Source organism: Diuraphis noxia, unplaced genomic scaffold (assembly GCF_037042655.1).
Source record: "Diuraphis noxia isolate RWA-SAM2 unplaced genomic scaffold, SU_Dnox_SAM2 contig0001, whole genome shotgun sequence".
In the NCBI taxonomy this organism is placed as follows: domain Eukaryota; kingdom Metazoa; phylum Arthropoda; class Insecta; order Hemiptera; family Aphididae; genus Diuraphis; species Diuraphis noxia.
Window position 1 is genome coordinate 88945911 of NW_028301711.1, and position 26446 is coordinate 88972356.

Consider the following 26446-nt stretch of genomic DNA (forward strand, 5'->3'; position numbering starts at 1 on the left):
ATATCAATTGAACAGCTGACTATATATAGATATGTATAAGATGTCCGTATAGTATATACCATATACACGCAGTTAAAATAACTAAATTATATATAAGTCTATATATATATATTATTACCTGCATGCCACTATATATACCTAAACACAAAAATAATGTATAATAGTGATGCAGATATTATATAATACCTATATGTATATATACAGCATTACAGCGCAATAACCAGCAACCGCGGTATCTACCTATATATAATGTACAATAATAATGATATGTGCCAGCAATATAATTCAACTGCATATACCAGGAACTCGCATTATAATATATGTACACAACATTATACTCGTATACCTATATATTATATATAACGTACTACATACGTGAAGCATATACTATTATAATATTATTATCATGTGAATATATATAAATTTCTCTTTTGGGATGCTTCTTTCGAGAATTTTTGATTTTTTTTCATTTTTTTACCATCACTATTATTATTTGTTATTATTACTATTATTCACGGATGGAGTTTTGTGGCGTGGTGGGCGTGGCCGAGCTCCATGATTGGTCGGGCCGTAGGAGCGCCGACTGCCGTTGCGGTGGTGAGGGGGCAAAGGACGGCGGCAGCACCAGGTGAACCACGCGCGTATATTACAGCAGCCCCATCGGATCCGCGCGCGCTATGCATGGAACCGCCACCACCGCCTCACCGGACGCGCTCCGCCCCCCGCCCGTCGAGGCGTTGGTTGTGTAGTACCGGATTCGTCCGACAGGGCGCAATCGCCGCCGCGGAATAGTAGCAACAGCAGCAAACCGCGTACGGGGAGCAGTTTACAGCGATCGGTCCGAAGAATCACGTCGTTATTGTCGTCGTCGTAGTTGTCGCTGTCCGTCGTTGTCGAGGCAAACGAGACGGTTATTCGTCCGATCGTTTTCGTCACATAATTATATTACACCTATTAAATTATTTTTAATACGAGAGTCGTCGTCGTGTACGGGAGAAAATTTTTTATTCAATCGATTTGACAGATCATCGTAATAATTCCGTGTCCGCCTCCACTCGACTGCTTACGACTCTCCGTTGTTTTTCTTAACTACACCTCCACTCAATCCGTTGTTTACGACACGAGCAATACAGACACGGCATCGAGACAGCTCCCGTTTGACTCAGTCGTCAGCCGATGTCAACTGCAGCACGGCGCTCTAGTCTCGCCGCCGTGGTCGGCCGCCGACGTCGCCGCCGCCGAATCTCTTCCGTGCCGCCGCAGTCTGCCGCCGCCGATTCGTCTAGGACTAGCATTTGCAGTCGCGACCACCGGCACCGCCGCCGTTCCGACTGAATATCTGACCGACGACTGCAAACTGTACGGGGTGAGTCGTTGGGCTTGTAATATCATTAAACAGCGATCATTAGGAACCTTGGTATATTATGTTATCATACAACAACTAAAACTTTGTATACCGATATGACAGTGAACCATAGTTTGGTAAAACGGGGGTCATCGGTTATATAACAACGCATCGATTAAAAAACTTGTTTTCACGTCTCCACAATGACCATTGCTCAGTCAACGGTGTAGCGTGTTTTCTAGTAATAATTATTCCAATCGGAGACTTGTTTTTGTATGTCAGTAATATCGTATAGTAATATAATAGGTGTACCTACTACTTAAATTGAACAACTTTTGCTATTCTGAAGTAAATACATACATCATACATGCTCGAATTACCTACTCGTTTATTGTATAATATAAAACAATAACGTATCTATTATGACACATATTATTATGAGGCAGCTATTTTCGCCGCAGCTCCATTTTCGGTATTTAATTTCTGTACTCAGCCACAACTAGGTATATTGTATTTCTTTTTTTACTCAAAAGTATAATACCTATAATTTTCCTTTCCGTGTAGGTATTCATTAAACGTAACTTTTTTAGTACCTATATATTTAGTAAATATCATGATAATAATATAAAATAGAACTGCACCAGCCATAAAATGTGTCATGAATCATGATTTATAAAATTATAACTAATATTTATGTGATGAAGCGTTTTTAATACTTAATTCCAATAATCATTAGGCGATATCTCTAATGTTTTACAACTCGTTTAACATAGCAACGAAATTATTGCAAAAATTACATTTTTTTTAAACTTAACAACATAAGTTTACACCCAAGTATAAAATATACATGATGCATGTTGTATATATTATTTATTCAATTATAGAAATTTAGTTATATAAAAAAATTTAGTTAAAAATAAATAAATTTAGTTATATAAACGAGAATAATATTAATGAAATCGATATTTTATCTAATATATAGATACTTGCGTACATTTTACGTAGTAAGCTTACATTTTACATTAATTCTACATTTTATACAGGTATATTTATAAATGGTGATAAATTATAACTTATAAATAGTGCCTAGACTCTTATTCTTATTTAAACGAAAAAAAACAAAAGATGAATAACCAAGAATGAGTTTTAAACGCAATAATGCTTAAAATGGCCCAAATTTGTTTTATTGTCACTTGGTTTAACTTTCATAGTTTTTAAGACTTTTTAATCGTAACTAAGCTTACAATATAAATAGGTATAATAGTATGATACAAAAACAAAACACCGAACTTGGGCATACATAATAATTATTGTAATTTTTAATAATCCTATTCGAAATAAACTTGATTATGCACTTGTAACTCTTGCTATACTATATATAGGTATCTACTGCAGTTGTTATACCACTGTACCTATATGTAGTTTGTGTGGTATACGAGTATGTGCACTCTGCAGGGCCGGATTGGACAAATTGAGCCCACCGAGTTTTACGTACTTTATCGGTCTACTAACTACTTATACCCTACAACTATGTACTATGTGAAATTCTAACAATTAGTCTTCATTTCTTGATTCTTAAACTTTTAAGTCTTGATTTTTAATTTCCGATCAGCGTATCCTCATGACTTTAACAGCCCAAAATTGTCGCAGTCCTCCGAGTTTTACTTAGTAACTCGCCAGTCACTGTGATAATCCGGCCCTAGCTCCACGCATGTAAAATAATAAATATACCTACAGGAAGTCAGTGACCTTTTTATTGTGAATTGCGATGGATTTGATAAGATTGATAAATTTGTCAGCAGTTAAAGGAAAATTTTAAATTTCATTCAATGAGGCCGTTGTATTTATACTCAGATTTCAACTGCTTATCTGCAGAAGCGCGTGCCACCAGAAGCCAACGGCACTAACGGAAGTAATTCCATGATAAGAATATATACCTTCGGCTGCTGTTATGGCTAGTGTATATTACGACCTACTGCAGGTATGGTAGAACCCTACACGTCTGGCCGGATGCGTTGTGAAAAATATATATATATACACAATTAATAAAATCTAAAAAATAACATTAATTATCGCCTATCGAACGATATATATAACAATAATAATAATAATAAACAATCGTCGTCCGTTGTTGTCCGCCGCCGCAATGAATTCCGTATTAAATATTACGCCGCGACCGCATCCGACAACGACAATGTTTCCGCCCCACAAGTCTATAATAATTATTTTGTAAGTAAATAATAAGATACTATTATAATAAGGTTCTATTAACGGTGTACCATGGTTAGCGCAGTGGTTTCTAATATTTTATAGGTATATGTAGCACGCACGCCACGACCGGTCTTGTTCGTGATTTTTCTAGTTGCTTACAGTATGATGTTTGACAACACAAACGTGTAAAACGAAAAAGTAAATTAAATTAAATTGTCTGAAATTATATTGGACATCCATTATTACTCGTATAATAACTCATGACTTTTCTATTCTACACTCTTTTTTCCTAGTCATATCTGTCATATTTATCATCTATTTTCGTGTTACATAGTCTGATGAAAGCGTACCTAACTCCAAAATAAAGCAAACACTTATTACCTATGCCTATTATATAAAGATAGGTATAATATTTGATAATTGAAGTTTGATATTTTATTTTTATTGGTACTATTAACAGCAGAGACTTTTAGTTACATTTGAATTTGCTAGTTAAACTTATTTAAAGTATTTTTACAAAATGTTATATAATTATAATTATCCTTAGATTTCATTTTGTTAATTAAATTGGTTGATTTTAAGAGATTCAGAATTTTTTGTTCTGTTCGGAGTTGGGTGTAAAGTTATGATTCTATATTTCTATATCGTAATTCATCGATTCTCCTATAATAATTGTTCTTATTCATATCATCGTTGACATCCGGCTAATAATTAATCATTTAGTTACGATCTTGAAAATGTTATCATGTTTTGTTGCATTATTTTTTACATTATTTCAGTATTTCACCACAGATAAAATAAAACTTTACTTTTTTAATTAATTAATATTATTTTTTTTTATCTCAGAACATGAACTCGCAATCTGTAGATATTACGAGGTTAGAAATGTATACTTATTTATAAATATATGCATTTTTATGAATAGTCTTGTTTATTTTTTTCCGTGATTTTCAGAAGAACATAATATACATTTTATGATTATGTTGTATGAACTTGATCATATATTTAAGAATTTACTATGTTTCATGGAAACAAGAATTATGTGACGCCGTGATGGTGCCAAAATAATATCTATACCTATTATAATGGTATAATATTGCGTTTCAGCCGTTTAAACTCCATAAAAACATAAATAAAACTTTTTGTTTTTTAATTTATAAATTGTATATCCTCACTTCTCGGCTATAACTTTTGACGGGTTTCGACTGTCGTCGTTAGCACTCGATAGCAATACAAGCATAGCCTAGTACCTATAGCCTACAGCGAATAATTTTATCTCAGCGACGGTGGTAGAGGATTGAACTTGACGTTTGTAGCGTGTGCAGCGTATGCGTGTTGATCGTCTCGACGATACACAAGTGTTTGTAGCGCGTTCAAATAGCTTGATTGTTGGTAATGTTAATAAATGTTATACTGTCATTATGGTATTAGAGCGTAGGTAGTTGAGATTGCGAGCCGAAATTATCTCGAAAAACAGCGACCGATAACGACACCGTCGCCACGTGAGGCAAAACATAATAATATAATAGTGTGTTGTGATAGAGGGGAATGGGAGGGGGCAATAGACGAGTGTTGCAAAACTACGACAGGACTGTGTACCGATATTTTATTATATACTGATGTTGTCACTTGTCACGCGTAGTATTTGCGTCGAATTTTACGGTGGTTGCTGACGGGAAACTCGGATGACACTTTATCCATTAATCGATCAACCGTTATTCGTCTTCTTTATATAATATAATTATTGTATTGTTAATTGTTACATAACAATATTATATTGGTATAAGGTATTACTCAGCCGCGTCATATCGTAAAAATCGAACATTTCAGTCGCCAATAACTTCCCAATATAACATATATATCCCATATATACACACGTAATACATATATGTGTATATATACATGCAGCTGCCTGTATTTTTGAACGTCGTCGCGTAATGTTGTAAGTGTTAATTAATTTTTAATTCTACTTTTTTTTATTTTTCCCGACCGTTATAAATTGTTATTATTTTAATATATTGTATTGACGACGATGATTTTTTCGTCTCTAATTTTGTCCCCCTTTCTGCGTGCGAGAATCAACCCTTTCCGAATCGCCCCATACGTGTATGTTCCTTTTATATGCCGCTTCGTTCTAGCGTGGTGCAGGTACAAAAAAACAAGGGTTACGCTGAGTGTATAATATAATATATATTTACCATTGAACCCGGGCCGGGTAGTGATAATTTATGCATGATACAGATACGTATTATACACGAGCCGTATGCGACGAATGAACGCGCCGGGGTTGTGCGATGAAAATCTTTTTTTGTGGGGGGGATGAGGGAGGGGGCTAGGAGTTTCACAGCTTTTGTGCACACAATAAACAACCCAACGGGAACAATAATAATAATAACTTACAGCTGACATATACAGGCGGGGTATAATATGCCGGAATCAATATGGAAACGTATGACTTTACTTTTTTACTATACAAAATATAAGCATTGGTGTGTCATACGACACTATTTTAGTATCACACTATCGTTATTAGAACAGTAGCTATAGCAAACAATTTATTATATTATAGTCTTGAATTAAAGTTTTGACTTCATTATTTTATATAATTGTATACTATAATATAAAATAGTATATTATTAGTTTATTACTCATAATTTATTAACACATTATAATATTATGATGGCAAACATAAAAGAGTTTTTTAAATGTATACCTTAAAGTGCTCACGCAAAAAAAAAAAATTACACGCTTCCACTTTGGGATTCGTGTGTAAAAAATGTTATACTTTACCAAGTATTATAATTTGTAATTAATTATAATATACCTACCTACGCCTCCTCGTTACAATTTTCGGGCACGGACATTATTAAGCACGAAATACCTATAGAACATATTATGATAATATGTTATAATAATAATGTTATGTATAATAATTACCTAACAACCAACAATTAAAGTAATACCTAGCTTATAACATCATAATAATATGATATATAATATATTATGTGACTATATTATATTTTATTTTGTACAAAAATATTTTTAACATAGCATTGTTCATTAGTCATATTTTTGGGTCGGCTAGAATAGAAAACGCGTGCTTTATAATATTCATACTTTTTCCGATTTCGGTGTATATAATTATTATATGATAATAATAATAATAATAATAATATAAGTACCTAATAAAGTATGGAGTTATAAGTGCCCAAGTATAGGTTATTGGTTACTATATATTTTATGCTCGTTACGAAATTGTATATCCATTATATTATATTATTTTATATCCATATACGATGTGGAAAATCGAAACGAAACCCCGCGGGTTCCGCATGTGTATAGTAAGCATTATATATTATATACCCATAGCCGTCGTCGGTATATTGGTTCGCTTATATATAATATCACTGCCTGCATTGGCGGTGAACATAAAATTGAACTGTTGTATACAACGCGAGCACCCAAACCGTTACCGACGGCCCGTTTCGCCGAGGCCTGTGATATCAATAATAATAATATATTATATTATTATGTATGACGCGCGCGCGTTCGACGAGAAGTTATACACGCGCGTTTTCCCCCGCGTTGCCGATCATCACATCATATATTATATGTATGTACAATATAATATAATGCGCGAACCCATTGTTGGCGTGTAAATAGCAGCTGCTTAGAAGGCTAATTTTTTTTTTCTAAAACTAGGGGGCCTGTTTAAAAAAGAAAAAACCGAAACGAAACAATAACATCGACAATAGCTCCTATATAGAAGGGAAAATTTCCCCTCTCGCGTTGGCCCCCTACCATACTCCCCATCCGCCACCGGTTCGCGCAGTCAGTCGACGTTATGGCGGCATCGTGATGGCGGCCGCAGTGATGGCACAAGAGTGCCGAAGCGATAGGTACATAATTATTATCATGAAGTCCACGCGGGGTTGTTAAAATTCATATTTCTACGTTTTCTGAAACAAAAAAATTGTTTCAAACAACGAAAACCTGTTTAAAAACAAAAAAAGATTCCTTGGGCAGTACTTTTTACTTGCAATGTGCGCAAGAATATATATATATATATTATATTTAAGCAGGAAAAATTATTATAATCGCGTTCCTCGCATCAGCGCACTCCGTTAGCCATGAAGTTGGTCTCCCGTGTTTTTCTTATTATTATTCATCACGTCCGACTGCTCATTGTTATCGTATAAATACTCGTATATATATATATATAATATACAATATTGTTTACTGCTGCAGCTGGTAATAGGTACTATTTCAAATTTAAGAACGAAAGTATAAAGCTTTGCTGTGTTTCCTCCCCTCTCTTTTATAGTTTACCGAAAAACCACAGAATATTTAAATATGACTGCTTTCGCGGTAGTACATTATTATGCTATGTTCTTCTCGTTCGCTGATCGCATCATTTATTGATGGAGTAAAATGTACATGAAACAATGCTCCTTAATTCCGGGTCAGGAAATATTCTATATGTTCCCCAAACGAGTGGGGAAGGGCACCAGGCTATGTTTTAATTTTAGGTATACACAACTCTAGCTAGTCGTGCCTATCATATATTGCAAGACATAGATATTTAGCTAACTGGTACATGGTTCATACCGAAGTGCTTTATTATTTTATGATTATATTAATTAATAAACACGTCCTATAATCACTATTATTGGTAGCTCTCGACTCCCGTATATATATACCTATTATATATAAACCGGCGTCCGTCGGTCAAAAATCAAATAAAAAATTATCGTCCCTTTACGGGATTTGCTGTAACTCAAATAAATAATAACATCGGTACACAATATAGTAAAAATATGTCAAATAATCATAAATTTAATATTGCATTGACGGTACAGTGTGTTATAACTTTATGCAATTTTAAAGTCAGTGGATAATTCTAGTTCAGTTATTCGTGATCTGCAGTAGGTATGTAGTGCCAACAATATTTTTAAATTATATTTCTTCGATCCACAGCAGTCGCCGTTATGAATTTGTGATCCACTTCGTATGAAATATTATATTGCGTTAACGGAGTCTGATAACAATCGTATTTTCCATGTTTGCTGTCCTCTCGAAAGTTATATAGGTATAATACTCGAGCATCACGGTGATAAACCACGTTGACACTCGAATCAATATCGAAAACACCGAGCATTGTTAGTACAGATTGTTTTGTTGACATATCACATACATGTACCTATTTTACAAAACACTCGAATGGCCTACGATTTTCCAATCGAGTATCGCATATATATAAATGTATGTAAATGTAGGTATAACATATTATTTATAATATAGGTATATAATATTTACATTACAATAGGTGCCCATACCTATATCTAATCCGTAACGTTTTTTTTTTTTGTTTCTTCATAAGTTTTATAATATATAGGTGTAATAATTAAAGCAAATATTAAAAAATGAAAATCAATTTGAAGCTTCCGAAATACGACTTTAAAATAAATTACTTTGTACTTGTAGTGATTTTTAGCTTAACTAAGTGAGTATTTATCAATACGTACCCATTGTAAAAATCGTCGTAATCTAAAAATGTGCAAACCGGAAACGTATAACAATATAAGAAAATAAAAACGGTATAAAAGAACCCTTTTCGTCCCGAGACCGCGAAATGCGTTGCCAAATCGTTTCCAAGACCATTATTGATATTCATTTATATCGTCGATGTTGTTGCCGCAGGTGTCTGTGATTTAACATCACGAACGAAAACGCGTGACACGCCAATAGCCAGACACCAGAATCTCATTGTACATCATAATACAGATGAAACGCACGCGTTAAAATCAAATAAAAATCTCTTTATTTTTTTCCAAATATGCGTTCCGAGAAGGTCCGCCAGTGACAGGTACTCGTATATACGCAGGACAATACCCGAGTCGCCTCAGTGAATTTGTAGTGTTTTTTCGTGATAATAACGTTCCCTGCAATATACATGTAAGGCCATTCTCCCTACCCGCCCACTCGTCGACAATTTTATTTCATCTCGTACCTATTATCGCGACGATGATGTACATTCGACACATTTAGACAGCGGCAATACCCGCTAAACGTTTCGAACTAAGCAAACAATCGACCGGAGCACATACATACATATATATATATATATGTATAAATACGCACACATTTTATATATTATTTTATTACATAAAGTAGCCGAGAACGTGGGTTTCATTTTTGATAATATCATGTAGACATGTTGTTATTGCTATCGTCAAGTCGCAGCTTAACGATAATGGCTGCTGGTGTCGTGGTCCACTCAACGGCGGTCTGTTCGGTGTATCTATATTATGCATATTATAATATAATATTATTATGTATTAATTATTATTATATTATAGGTACCCATGTATTAGCAAAATATATATTATTGCACTATATTATCGCACGGTACTCGAATGCGATCGCTCTTATTGACGTCAACAGACAGCGATTGACGTATGTGTTTATTGTATTACCTAAATATATATGTACCTATACTATACACTATATAGTATATACAACGATATTATAATACATAAGGCGGTTGTATAATGTTGTAGTAGTATTGGTCTAATAGTAATGTGTAGTGCATACCTTTAGTTGTAAATTTATAATAATAGGTATATAGTAGTTTAGTAATACCTACATAATCGCCGCGTGTCTACACAGGCTACAGCTCAAAAGTACTCGACTTTAATACTCGACAGCGACGTGTCAACATACACGATACCTAGTATTATACTGCTGCAGCGAACACATTGTCATAATGTTCGCTGCAAGTATATCGTCGCGGTCGTTAGTGGTAGTGGTATCGCGGCGAGTCTCGGCAAATCCAAAATGGGTCTTTAATTTTTTGGATTTGTATCGTGCACTTGGTGCACATGGTGTATCCTCTCTCGGTTATTTCCGCTGTGGGTTTGTTGATTCGTCTTCGTTTTGGAAACAGTTATATAATTTTTTTGATAAAAACACGGAGAATTTTAATAGGTGTATGAATAGACTTTTGATTTCTGAACTAAATATTCTTATGAATTATGATGAATTTACATGAGCCTGGTGTGTAAAATACGATGCACATTCGGTATTTTCAATTTTGTCGTTGCGTCGACGGAAATTTCGTAAAAATGCCTACTGCTAATATATTGTTATAACCAGAGGTTCGTAACGCACACATGATGCAGCAGATGAAATTTAACTATCTCTGCGCGTCCATTATCGCTAAATGTTTAATAAATAGAGCCGCAAAAATGTTTTGAATGGCACCGAATCATCGTCTCTGATATAGGATTCATATAATAATTAATATGTACCTATAGACATGTATAATAACAGTTTTTTCATTTTTGTTCTGTTACAGGTGTCATCGACATCTTATGTGGCCAAATAGCCTGTCATCTGGGTAAGTTTTGTAGTCGTATTAAATATTATCGTCCGCAATATCATATCGATTATGTTCCTACACTCATAATTTGTATAAACCTAACATGCATGCCTACGATTGCGATGGTACAAACTACAAATAAAATATAATATGTACCTATCACCCGTATATTTGTAGATTACCACGCGTTGAAATTATCATTATTTTATTTTGCGACGTATCGGTGGCAAGTGGCTTGGTGTTGTTCGTAAGTATATATTATGACATCATTGAAAATAAGCGTTGGTATATGTATTATGTGTATCGTCGATTGTTCGGTCTTGTTTAGCACATATACGACGTAATAACGCGGAATCCAATGTTATTTAATCATGTTAGGTATATGTGATAACTTACCTTCTTAATGGTACATGTGATATAGGTAACAACAACAATAATAATTATGGTTGGTGGTCAGCATAAGATTAGTGCGCATTATACCTAAGGGTTTTATCCCTTCGTACCACGATATTTTTGTTGTATACATCCGATTTTTAAATTTCTCCCATTGTGTCTTAAGATTATTCTCTCGAAATCCGGTACCTACCGATGCGCTCTTGTTATTTTACTGTCGCAGTGGTAAAGTGTTGTTATATATATAATATATATAGCCATTGTCGGTAACGTATAATAAAATACAATATTATTATTGATCGTATGTAAAAGACGCATTTCGTTCAAACCTGAGTGTTTTTCAAATAATAATAATGATGATAATACATTTACCAATAATAATAATAGTAATAATAAACATAAACTGAGGTTTATTGTCATTCGTCGTGCTCGTACGTGTCCCGTACAAAAAAAAACCGTCGGCAGAGATTCGGACGATCTGTCCTTTTTACAACAATAATATAACAATATAATATACAATATAGCGTGACAATGAAAATGCCACGCCACTAGGTCTAGGCCCTGACCGACCCAACAGTACAATCATATCATATCGCGTACCTACATATATGTTACAATAACATGTTAGTGTTCTATAGCAGACTATAAGACGACAACTCATAAATATCAAGTACAATTTACTAGGAACGAATGAAAGAAATACTGAGATTTTTGAACCCATTTGATCTGATCCTGCGTTTGTCGGAACCTCAGAAACCATTTTCATTTCGTATCATCGTTATAGAGTCTATATAGAATAGAATTATTGAAAATTCGGTACTTCAAAACATAATATTTAAATTGTTCAAAAAAAAATATCCATTTAATGGCGATAATTAGAGTGAAAATGGAACAAGAAAATCCTTAAGGCACTTCTGTAATGTTTTCTAAACTATATTAGACATTTTAATTGCTTTATTGAGCAGATTATGTTCTAAGGCCATAATCTTTTAAGTTGGAATTATTATGGTATTAATTATTGTTGTCTGCGTTTTTGTGAGACAGAAAAATTAGCTGAACATAAGCTGCTGACCTTCTCATGTATCCGATTCTATTCCTATCGTAACGTTAACATCGTCTTATACATATAAGTGTACGTATTTAAAAAAAACAAAACCTATTCGCAATCGACGACTTTATTCGGTTTTAAATCACCAAGAACTGTTGAAAAAATCTGAAAAATACAAATGACGTCAGAGCAAAAAAAATATAATATTCAACTCTTGGCCAACTGAAGTTATTGTGATCGAGGAATGATCTGGATTTGATATGTACGGAAAAAAAACAAACCACAGAATATACAATGGCGATAATAGCGCCTATACATATGATTATGGTTATATATATATAATCACACCCTGTGTTGGAGCACACATGAAACGTATATTATATATCTACTTAATATATATAACGCCGGTCTATTTGTCGGCGAGCCTATACTTGGCTCTTGCTCTATATTTATAATATGCCACAATTGCAATAATAATGTGCAGGTAATACATCTATAGTGACCATAAACCAGGTAACCTAACCTAACAGTTCCGGTGGTCGTAAAAAACCGATATAATTATATTGTGTGTGTACGGTTCATCATGTGAACTAAACATAATAAAAAATAACATAAACACAAACACTCACGTGCACATACACACTAGTCACATTATAACGTAGTTTCTCTGTACCAGTACCTACGACGGGTGCGTGGGTGTTCGTGGTGTGGACCTTGGCTCTGGAAAAGAAAAAAGACGACGACAATGAATAATAATAAGAAGAGGAAAAAAGACGATCTCACCGACCGACTGTTGTCAGGATGCTGACAGCGCCGTAGGTCCACGAGCTCCTGCGTCATATGCACACATATCACATGTGTATATTATATAAATAAATACATCTATTATGCTATACCTATATATGTACAAAATAAACGTATACGATAGGTATATATTATTATATAACGTATACCTATGCGTGTAAAACCATCGGTTTGTCGGAGGAGTACGACTGTGCTAGTGTATAGACGCGGACAGGCCCTTACGCGCCGCCAGCCGAATACCGGAAAAAGCACGTACGCGTTTGACGCGAACAATGACCACCGCTCACGCACGCAACTATATGTTTGTTCGGTCGTCCGAACATTATAATATTTTGGTATTGTATATATATATATATATATATATCATACGTATACCCGACTTGTGTCGCCCATCGAGAAGTATTGCGTACGGTTAAGGTAGGTATAATATATAAGTAGGTTGGGTACCTACTATATAATATTATTGTCCATGTCCATGTGCACATAATAATAATATGATAATATGCAGTCCGACGATCGCCTTTGCTTTTCGTTCAGGCCAGACATATAGGCGGCAACTACGCGGCGGTTTGAAACTTCTAATCCAAAGCGTTTATAAAATCCCATTTTTATAGTATTATACCGTAAATCAAATAGGTACACTACCAAAATCCACCTAATCGTCGCCTTTAATAAGTTCCTCAGACTTGGGTTTATTAATCTTAGCAGTTTTTTTGATATCTTTGTTTCATATAGATTTTGTAACGCCGATTTTAACACTTAAACAATAATAATGTGCGAAAATTACCGAGTTTGCTGCTTATAACTTTATACTAAGCTTTTATTTAAAAAAATAATTTCACATCTATCATATAACTAGAATCTTAAAAACAATTTTAATAATACTATTACATTATTGAAGTATAATATGATAATTATAGAAGAGTTGCGATCATGTAGGAAATGGATTCTTTTTAGCTTATTGTAGCCTGTAGGTATAACAGTTTTATTAATACAATGTTTGAATTAGGTTTTTACAAATTCAATTTTAAAAATGTTATGGTGCAATTTCTATTCTTAAGTTGTTTTCCAGTTTTTATTATGGTTATGATGATTCCCATCAATTAAAACTTTTTACTCTAATTTTATAAATATATTATTATTATTTTTTTATATCATGAATATTGTATACGTTACATGTATACGTTGTACTGCTTAATTAATCATATATATATATATATATATATTTTTTTTAAATATTTTACACTGGCTGTGTTACTCATTATGTTAACTGCCTTATTAAGTTGAATACTTAATTTGTTATTTTCAAATACCTACCTACATTTTATGATGACAAAAAAATCTTCGGTTCCAAAATCATAATTATTTGTTGCAACTATCATAATAATTTATAACTATATCAATTTATATAACTATTAAACTATAATATAGCGTCGTTGGTGTTATTGTATTATTGGTTCTATAAGGTACGTATATAATAATAAAAACCAAAACTCCACCAGATTTGTCGTAAACTTTATTTTTATGTATTTATTATTTTTATTATTATTGCATACTTGATATAATTTTATGCACCTAGTGATTTTATTCATTGTGTACGTGAAAGCTCAAATATTTAATATGCCTATTATAATTTAACGAAAATTAGCGCATAGAAATAACAAGTAACAAAAACAGTCTATACGAATACATATTAATTTCAACAATTTTAAATGTTTTAATTTTTAATATCTTACTGCATGATGTTATATACTTTCTTCGTGGCTGTTGATGATGTTTTATAGTACCAAATCAGTGGCGTCAAATAATATATTATTATCCAATTTGGATGCGTGTGCATCATTTTAATATGTAATTATACTATTATAGCGATAATGTAAAATAAAACTGTAGTGATATTATTACAATAAAATCAGCTGCCACTGATCCATATCGGAGGATAAAGATGTGTTTTAGAACTAAGCCCGATGTGGATTATGCGCGAAAGCAGTTCTTCTATACCTTTGCTGACAAGTTGTTCTTCTATGATATTCTTATTTTAATTATGTTTTAATTTATATTATTATATTATGCATGGTTTAAGCAGTACAATACAATGAATAAATTATTTAAACTTAAATTATAACTATAACAATGGGTGTTTTAAATTAAAATACGTTAAAATCAAATATTTAGTAAAATAAACATAAAATGGTAATGTGTAATGAAAGTTGGTACCTATATTTTCTTAACTTGATGGTCAAGCTATATGATGCAAGTCGTTATTGCACTCGAAACCTGGTGGAGTTCCCTTATCGGTCCGTCTATAACCCAGATCGAGTAGATAATGTATATTCCATTGTTTGAAATGGATTATCACGAACAGTACATTTGGACGAATTTCTCATCCACCACGCGTTGAAATAATTTACCCACATCTTTTGAATATGCCATTATACCTATACTCTATTTTTATAAGCAGTTTTATAATAATGTAAATGCCTGTTTTAGTAAATTAGTATTCAAGTGATTTGTTATAACAATTTTAACTATAGTTTGGTATTGGCAATCGTTCTTTTTTTTTTTTTTTTATTAAACAACTATCCGCGGCGTCTATGGTCATTGGATGTAACAGTAAATTATCTATTAGTATATTTACATATTACATTAATATTTAAAAAGATATACAAAGTAATTTAGTATTTAAAACAAGACAAAATCGTTCTATTATTTAGTACACTGAGTACATGTTTTGTCATTAAATATTATACAAGTACAATAATATGTACACAATGTACTATATTACAACACATTGACGCATTTTTTTTTTATACACAGGGGAGAATCAGATACTTTCATTGTGCGCCTTTATCTAAAATTATTCCTTGCCACATAATTAATAGAAGAATACTATCTACATCTAATTAGGAACGTGAACTTTTAATATACAACATAATAATATAAGAAACGTCAAATGACGAGTTTGGAGCTGCAATGACAAGAAATGAGCTATGAGTCACGAATCACGGTCTGACATAATTACGTCTCACATTGTATAGTGCAGAACTACGAACTTGAACAAACTATTAAAAAAATAAAAATAATTATAATACAATAAGATTATTATCGGGTATCTAAATATCACGTTATAATAATACTACTTGTGTTTTAAATAGATAATAGTTATGATGTATAAGCTATATAATAATAATATGTACTCTCTGAAACGGTTTTCAAAAATGTTTTGTACAAAATTGAGTCTATCATATAATATATGTTTATTCGTATAAAATGTTTTACACAATGTATTATACACATCCGTGCGTATCTATACAATTATTTAAACATTTTAATGTGCCCTCTCACACCTCATATACGGTATTATATAATTTATATGTATGTCGTTAAGCTGGATTTTATTTTACCTATTTATTTACCTCCACATTTTGCATACTTTTTTTCGACGACACTTAGACTATCAACGCCTTTACTTCGCAGTGCCACCGCTACAATATATATCTACGTATATTATTATATTGTAATATTATGATTTTTTTTCTTTTCTCCGTGCCATCATCGTAATATTGTTATACACTATTATTATTTTTGTTGTAAAAAACATTGGTTTTTATTAATCGTTTGCTTTTCGCATTTTTTTTCTGTTTTTTTTCCACCCGTACAGATGCAGCCAGGAGAGCGGCGGGGAGTTGGGCGGTTTCCCTGCTACTGCCGCGGCCGCAGCGTTCGCCGCCGCGGGTGGTTCGGGCGGCGCACCGCCGTCACTTGGCTCGTCCATGCAGGCCGCCGCCGCCGCGTACCACCTCAAGAATTCGACTGCGTCTTCACCGTATGCCGCCGTCAACAGCATCGGGCTGATGGACTCGTTGCAGACCAGCATGGGCTGTTACCCAACAGCGGCTGGTCAGAACTACCACCACCATCATTCCACCACGTTGTCCCTGTTCAACCACCGTAAGCATAACAATATAATTATCAATCGATGGAAACTATTTTGCGTACATCACCGTGCCACATGCACTGCTTATATGGTAACCATTTTGTGCTAAAAAGAATCACTCGCGGGCTTATGAACACTTTTTTTTAAATCGATAGATCAAAAAATAAAAACGCTCTGATACGGCAAACATTGTTTTCTGCAGTGTATACTTACCACGGGGGTATACATTTTGTTTCTTTACCAAGGTTGTGTATAATATATAGTCTGAGTGGTTACTTTTCACGTGAGACGGTTTCTACAACATATTTATGGGTATAGATAGGCAGTTCACTCCTGTGCGCAGTGACGGTGCTTATAGTAAAATATAGTTAAAATGTCGTATTGTTACGCCCGGCGGTAGACAGGTCATCGCGTTTTCCCAGTATATACATCATTCTTACGGGAAAACGCATAGGTACATCCTGTACTTTATTTAGGTAGGTGGTCGGATTTCCGCCGAATATGTGTGTTAGTGGCTTGTGTAGACTGAAGCGTTGGGCAATAAAGCTTCAATATTTACCAATTGTTTGCAATTTTAAAGGTTGTATCAATAGTTTTATATTCAAACATTTCGATTAATATTCACTATCATCATTATTCATTATCTAACTTGTGTGCCTATAAAATACAATTTAGTAGGTAATTAAAAAGTTCATTTTACAAATAATTAAAATAAAGTTACACAAAATTAATCGTGGATAATGGTTGAGTTTTAATTTTTGAGAATAAATAAAGAAATAAACCTTTGCATCTCCTCATCCCTGTCTTATTATATATATATGTATATATTTTATATATATATATATATATATATATAGTATACTGTTTACACCGTTAACCGTTTGTTGAACAGTTTGCTATTGTACAAATATAGTGACAAACAGCGTTACAGTTCCGAGTCCTTCGACCTGAATAGACTATTGAATTGGTATACCTACCACTGTCTTATAATATTTCATACTGTGACATTTTATACGCAATATAATAATGGTGTATTTTTATTTTCTGTAAATCTGGTTCAACACAAAATCGTTTATTTATAATGTGAAGAAAAAATGTGTGGTTTTTAACGATTGCCCCTTATTATATCACTGCACCCTAATGCAGGGTGTATCCACCCAGCATTATGTTTCCTCAGGTAGATTTTTTCTCGTGTAGTATGAGTGTATAATATATACTATATATAGGAAGTGCTGGCATGCCAAATTGCTAAATCTCTTATGCCCTGCGATCAAAATGTCGAATCCCAACCATTTTATTATATGATACAATAACGGGAATTACTCACGGTATAGGGACTATAATATAACAATAATATTATACTATATAGTAAGTGTGTGTGTGTGTGATGTGTGTATATCTATTTGTAAGCTGTATAGTATGTATATTGTACGAATGTGTATAGGTATGTGTGTACGTGTATATTCGTATGGCAAAAACTAGTTACTACGTAGTAGTTGGACATTTAACTGTTAAAAATACTTATAGGTATATAGAGAACACTTTCAAATATTAGGATATATAAGAATAAAAAAACAAGTAGGTACCTATACCACCACTACAGCAATATATACTTAGTACACTAGGAAAACTTATATTAAATGCCAAGTATTGTAGTATAGGTGCTGTGTAGAATGCTGTAAATATTTCTTTATACGTTCTAAATAAATGTATAAGTTAAACGGTATAGTATGTTTTTATCATTATCGTGACGAGTGTATAAAAAAAAAATATGTTTAATACTGTCAAATGCGAATCGCTTGAAAAGTATTACAAAAGTTTACAAAGTAGATAATAAAAATAGTGTTTAAATAACGTTTATTAAAATACTCAACAGGTCTAATAGTTGTATATTATGCACAAGTGTAGATATTATACGAATAACCTACATGATCACTAAATAAGAAAAACAATTATAGGTATATCAATAGTATTTTTTTGTGAAGTGATATATATATTTTTTTTTATTCAGACCTACAAAAGCCTAATTAAGCCTGACAAAATTACAACTACTTCAAATAATCCGATTTTAATTTTATTTATCTTTTAGGTTATTGTATAGAAATTAATTTTCATTGTTTAAAGTAGAAAAATACGCATGTTAAAACATAATATTCGTTATTAAAAAGTGAATAAAATAAAATAAATAAACATTCATAATATCGATTAAATCTAAAAAAAAATGTGCATTTAATTAAAACTTTACTACCACGATAATGCCGAAAAAAGATCTATAATACCTACTCAAATGTTTTCATGGAGTTAAAAACGAATAATTCTTAGTAGAAGTTGTAATCTTATAAAGGTTTATGGGTCTGATTCGTCTTCGTGTGTAGGAAATAAATAATAATTGTAATATTCTATTGCGGTATACCTAAACTCTTATCGTGTGACATGTGTTTGTTCGCACGTACCTATATGTGTGGGCCACACACTGACTTACTTGCACAAAACAATCATTCACTTCTAGTACTACAAACGCGCCGCGTAAGCGTAATACACACACAACCCCTTAATATAAATTGCCGCTCTAGATCCTCGTTTAACGTTATAAATAGGCACACGATCAATGATGCCGTTATAAAATAATAAATTGCTCGACTTCAGAAATCTTGATTTATTAGAATCTTCTACCATTTTGTCTGATGTGTCAAACGACACCGCCTTTAAGATCACAATTCTGATGAAATCTTAGTACAATATTCAGCTTAGCGAGGGAACAAAAACCTACCAAACACAACACATATAACATTAGAGCGAATACCTGTGATGTATATAATATATTATATGTATTTATTTATTTACGAATGAGTCACTGTATTCCCGATGATATTATAATATGCATAATGTATATATATTATATACGTATATATAGGTGAAACCGTCTGCATGTTATATCTGTTACAATACAATGTAATACAAAGTGTACATAATAACAAGCCCACTGAATGTCTGATTATATAATTTAATACTATGTGTCTATTTTTATTCATTGCAAAAATGACTGATTAAGTAATTTTTCCAAATAATCAAATAATAGATATTTTATAAATATAATATATTTAAACGAATCTTGAGTAATTTCATATATATATTCAAATACATACTTAAAATGCATTATATATACAGTGTATTGCATGCAATTACGTAAATCATTGACCATTTGAGTTGTTAACAAAATGCATTACAATTAACTACTAATAAGTAATAATATTATATTTACCTGGATTCCTATAAATAGGCTCATATTTAAATATTTTTTATTAACTTTAATGTACAAACTTAGTCAGTAATTATAAAATACAATTTGTAGAATTCTAAATAAACTAACTTACATATTTTACAATATATTTCAACATATAGGTATATTGTAGAAATGTTTATTTTTGACATTAATTTTAAATGAAATTTTAGTATCAAATATCGACGAACGATAAATTTATAATTATTGTAGTGTAACTGTGTAACTAATAAAAATATTACACGCATAGAGCATATAACAAATGATAAAGTATAATTATACGTAGATAATATAATATGTTGTGTTATGCATAATACGTAGATAATTTCTTTTAAAAATATTTTACACATATTTGCCTTTTTAAAATTTTAATATTTAAATGTATAAACCATTTAGTGTTTTATTATTAAACATATAATTAGTATTTACGCCATATTCATAATTTTTTTTTTTTATGTTTTTAAGTTTTATAATCACGTAGGTGCACTACCTATACATGAAAATCTAAGTTTAAAATTAAAGTAGCAATAATCATAAGTCATATCACCTTCACATCATGTTATAATTTATGTATTATCGTTATAGAAAAAAATTAATTTTCAAGTAATATAAGTTCACTTTTTATGTAGGTACTTATAAATCTATTTTTTCATGTTAGGTATAGGTACATAATACAAATTACAATACATAAATTATAATAAATATTGTGGGCTCTGTGGTAACATTGAGTCATATTCTAATTTCTTTACTAAAATTGGTATTTTATGATATTAATATTTTAGTAATATAAATACTATTAACTCGAAAAATTGTACATTTAAATGTAAATACTATATTAATTGAGTTCTGCATTTTAGATCTATCAGTGAATTTGCATAGACATAAATCTCGTATTTTTGCTCATATAAGGTAGTCCTCATGACTTTGCTGAATATAATTTTTTAGATTTTTATTTTCAATTTTTTGAATCTTAAAGGGAATAAAAATCGTAGACACCCCTCCAATCAACTATTTAATTATACTTTTTATCAATACAATAGCACTAGAGTAACTAATAATAACTATTATATATATATAGGTTAGTACCAAATGCACTATAGGAAAAACGGCAATGTTTTACCCTCGTCGTCGTAATTTGATTCCCGTTGTTCGTACCGATTACGATGACGGTGACCTAATATTTTCAACGACTATTGTATGGCTTTCTGCATATACAATCTTTTCATCAGTCGTAGAAATCGATGTGAAACAATAATTCCGTGCTCGAGAAAACACTAAATACAATGTATAATATCATAATAATACAGTTCACCGCTTTGTACTCTATAACTAAAATACAGATTTTTTACGTATACCTTTTACTGCATACAATCTAACCCTATGAACACGTGATCTTAGGTTGTGTATCATATTAATAATATCATAATATCCTAAACTCATGTAATAATAATAAATTATCTCATACAATACTAAATATTCATCCATTGTAAAATACGTAGAATCCAATATAAATCGCTGCATACTTTTACCAAAATTTGAGAGACAAACGAACATTAAATTTTGGTTTGACCATTTCATATATATATGTTTATATATAATTTTACGTGTGAAATTTGATGTGTTTGAATTTAATCTTTCATTATTTAACAACAATGCGATGTAAGAACGTTTCGGTTTACTTGAAAATTATATAATCCCTAAGGATCTGAAAATAGGTGTGTGTCACAACTCACAGAAACTTTCAACATTACCAATACTTATGCTTTAATATGCGCAACCTCTCGATCACGAAGTCATACCGATAGACCATACAATAAAGAGAAATACGATGAGAGGTGCCAACCACTTAATGAGTCCTTGGACTGGTGATTTTTGGTATGAGAATAAGAGATATATGTTGTAAATCATAACTTATAAAGGGTGTAAAAAAATTTATACATACATTATAGGTGTCTATAAAATAAATAATTATATAATATATAGGTAATGTGAATAACATAATATACACTATTTAGATCTTCGTTATGGGCGGGCCATCGACAGACAATTATTATAACCTACTATTTTATATTTAATGACAGGGCCGTATTTAAGCAGTGGTGTGGAAGGGCAATAGCCCGCTCCCCATAAAGGTTATCAAGAGGTACAAATATTTTTACGGAGACTATAAAAAAGTTTTTAATAAATAAAAATATCATATATTATTAATATTATTTAAAAAAAAACTGAGATAAAGATCATAATATATAATATATTTAAATAGTATGTTGTAAATTGTATGTATTTATATATTAGTATATTACCTATATCTTATTATTTGTTACCTAATATTTACCAATTACTGCATTTGCTAGGTTTTATTTTTAAATTGTATTTATCTATATACTAAATTAGATACCACGAATTCCTATAATTAGTATTAGCAAAGTCGGGGGCGCCAAAATCTGAAATACAGCCCTGTTTGCCGATATAGGTACCTACTATATAAATCAGACTGTCGATAGGAATAAAATAATATATTTAAATGTTTTTAGGAAAACAATACTGATAAGAATACAAAAAACTTAATGTATCGTCCCAAGTACTCATATATGGACATAATATTATATTATACTTGTAATGCCTTTATATCAATATGCCACGTGTGAGCTTGTTAAAACCGTCGATCTACCGCGGTCTGTGGTATTGCTAAGAAGTGTGTGTTATTCTTGGGTGGCGGGAATTTTAAGAACAAAAGCTGAAACGAAGGCGTATCCGAGCTATGCGTACATAACACGCGATTAAAGTAAAACCGTCACTGACTTTGATGGTAAAAATATTAAAAATAAATACTAACAAATTGCTAATGTGGGTGGTATTATACACTTAACAATTTTTGATAAAAGACATTTGTATCGGTCGGCACACACAGAGGTGGTCCGGGAACCCACTGGTCCTCGATGTTCGTATATACTGCCTATATTATTATGACATATGGATCACACATGGTAATGATAGTGGGTAGTGGACAGCATTATTTTGAATGTGGTGTTAAGATTGTAAGTGATTAATTATTTTCGTTATCGGTGCAGCTTGGGGTAATTATGTATCCTTGGGTATATAATAAAATTCGAGCGTACCGTACTCCGATGACCTATATCTTGGCGTATTTATGTCCATATTGCACGTGTATTATAAATGATAAATGCAAGACATGTGTCGTGCAGTAGCTGCTATGTTTGGGGTTGTTGTTTATACTTTTATCCAGCAAGACAATCTCAAGAGATAAGATCATTTTGAAAACATGTAGTCTTACAAATGTCTGTGGTGTCGTTCGATTGATATACGGTTACATTCGAAGAAACAGAATTCGTTTATCGTAATATATATTATATATATCGATTTTACATTCCCCCCTGTTTATTTTCGTTTTACGATATCGTTCGATTTTGGCGGCGGGCGCGCAAACGAAATGTTTCCCGGCCATTTATTATAATAAAGTATATCATGCGAAAGTAAAAACTCGGTCGATTTGACTCATTTTCCATTTTCACTCACAAAGGAGGAAAACCGCGGGCTCTATCACTTTTCACGTGAAAATAAACGGCGGTTAATGCACTATTGTAAATCTCATTATCCAGGGGCTCTTTGACTCTTTAACCGCACCGCGCCGTGAATCCAATAAACCCGATCATTACCCGTCCCGCTGCTCTTTGAACTTGACGACAAATAATAAATTACGTCGTTATTATATTACGTGTGGCCTGGTAGGGTGATGCAGCGGCGGCGGCGAAACGGCAAAAGTCGGACCGCCGCCCGAGTGATGTAGACCGATTGATTTATTCCGGATGGACAGACGACATCACTCGGCGTCCGGCTGGGGGCGAATCGCTTATAAAACGGAAATGATAATGCGATATAATATCGTTGTTTTCCACCAGGATCGTCAGTTTTCGGCTTCGGCTTAGGGGGAAATGCGTATGGTAAAGTAGTCCACTATCCGGAATGCCACCGTCGCGTAACCTATTAACCCTATCACTCCTCCACTTCCTCTGCATGCAACCACAGCATCGGAACGCAATACGCGTGTAATTTAATAAATTGTTGCACCGTGTATAAAATGTACGCACGCGAGCCGGCTGATTTTCAAAAACTGCAATCCGTCGTCATTTTCGTCCGTCTTGCAGAATATAACTGTGAGGCGACGGTGTCGTGATAATAATAATAATATAATATGTCATCATTATTTATTACATTATGTAAATATATTTATTTTTAGTCAGATGGAGGGAGGTTGTATTGACCGAATTCGTTATTCATTTAAATTGTATATAATTCCCTATCCCGTGAATATACGCTCACTCTCCTCAGCACAGTCCATATATCCAAAAAATAAGTTAAATACTTTATGGGGATTGGCCAATAGTTTGAATGTATTAATTTTGATAAAAAGCTCATGGTTTATATTATATTATTATAATAATTACAGACTATATATATATGTGTGTGTGTGTGTGTGTTTGTGTTTAACATGAAATCAATTATAATCTTAAGCTTGTATTGTTTCAATTAAAATGAAACCTCTTTTTTTACATGATAAAAGATATCCAATGCAGCAATGTGGTAAATGGTCATTGCGCTAGGTACAGAATATTTTTTAAATTTATTATTACTTTATCATACTAATTTATTATATTAGGGTACCTACGTAGATTGTTTATAAGTTATAACTTAAATATGTATATATACCTTTAAAAGATTATCGTTATATCATGATATAGGTAGGTTATGGAACATATCTTATACTATACTACTATGTAGTAATATATAGGACATAGGTGTACATATTACCTATTATGTATTGAAAACTTACAATGACTGGTCGATTTGAGCATTTGGGATTGTTTTCATTCGTTTCCGTATTTATGTCATTCATTGGGTTGTGTGAGTATACCTACTACTCTACATGATTCTTACCGTTGCGCCGTGGGGGTTCTTTTTCAGGCAAAAGAAACTTGGATATTGTGTGTTTTATATACTTATATGTGCAGTGATTATTATAACCTACCAGCTACGTTACCTTCTTTGCAGTTTAGCTTGGAATTGCATCATATTTCTATAATATGGTTTTTATTTTGTTGAACTTGGCAATTTTTTACTATATACATTTGTTATAGTTGTGAAATAGCGATTATGTTGCATTAAATATTTAAATTGAAATTTACGGAATCTGCTATTGCAATTAATACTTTGTAACTATATTGTGTATATTAAGACGTCATTTTGGCCGTTTAAATTATTCATAAGGTTCATCGCAAAACGTAATATTGTTTTATACTTTAAATTAATATATGTAGTTATTAATTACTTTGATCTATTCCGTTGAGATTTTCGTTCTATATTTTAAAATAAATATAAAATTTCAAACTTAAATCCTTTTGTGAAAGGGAGGGGAGTAAGAGTTACTACAATGTACGGTGTATAACTCAAATAATTTTATTTTTGTTTTGAGTGTTATCTTATAAATTATATTGCAGCACTCGTCGAAGTAGGAAATAATGAGTTCTTTTTTGTTTTTTCTATGCAGTCGGCAACCCGAGAAAACAGCGACGTGAACGAACCACATTCACCCGGACGCAGTTGGACGTTCTGGAAACATTGTTCGCCAAAACTCGATATCCGGACATATTCATGCGTGAAGAGGTGGCACTGAAGATAAACTTACCCGAATCTAGAGTACAGGTAATTTATTATTTTATTTGGTTACATATTAGTTGTCATTGTTAAATCATTGCGTTTCGCGTTATGTTATTCAGCTTAGAGGGTATTATAGAGTCTTGAATGATGGATAGAGGCCAATATATTAGAAAGCCAATAAAATACCTATACATATTGGTAAATAATGGTCGAATTCAGGGACGGTGCACATATTTACTGTTTTTGTTTTATCGTAACATTGCATTGTATAGAACGTCATTGTTCAGTAGGTATATTTATATAAAAATGATTACGTTCCAAGAAATATCATTAAAAAAATATTTGAGTGGTATGACGTACTATTGATACCT

The 26446-nt window shown here is 32.4% G+C and overlaps 1 protein-coding gene across 2 annotated transcripts in view; it reads left to right on the forward strand.

Annotated features, from left to right (window-relative positions):
* The first annotated feature begins 812 nt into the window (after positions 1-812).
* Positions 813-26446, forward strand: part of oc (homeobox protein OTX2) — a 37007-nt gene continuing 11373 nt past the window's right edge. Inside the window, exons 1-4 of one of the 2 annotated variants that reach the window (XM_089215906.1) lie at positions 813-1366; positions 10914-10955; positions 16844-17133; positions 25966-26120. In XM_089215906.1, the coding sequence (XP_089072032.1) occupies positions 10930-10955; positions 16844-17133; positions 25966-26120 (471 nt within the window). In that variant the 5' untranslated portion in view covers positions 813-1366; positions 10914-10929. Of the gene's footprint in view, positions 1367-5280; positions 5499-10913; positions 10956-16843; positions 17134-25965; positions 26121-26446 lie in introns of those variants that run through there. The other variant, XM_089215905.1, reaches the window with a different exon arrangement.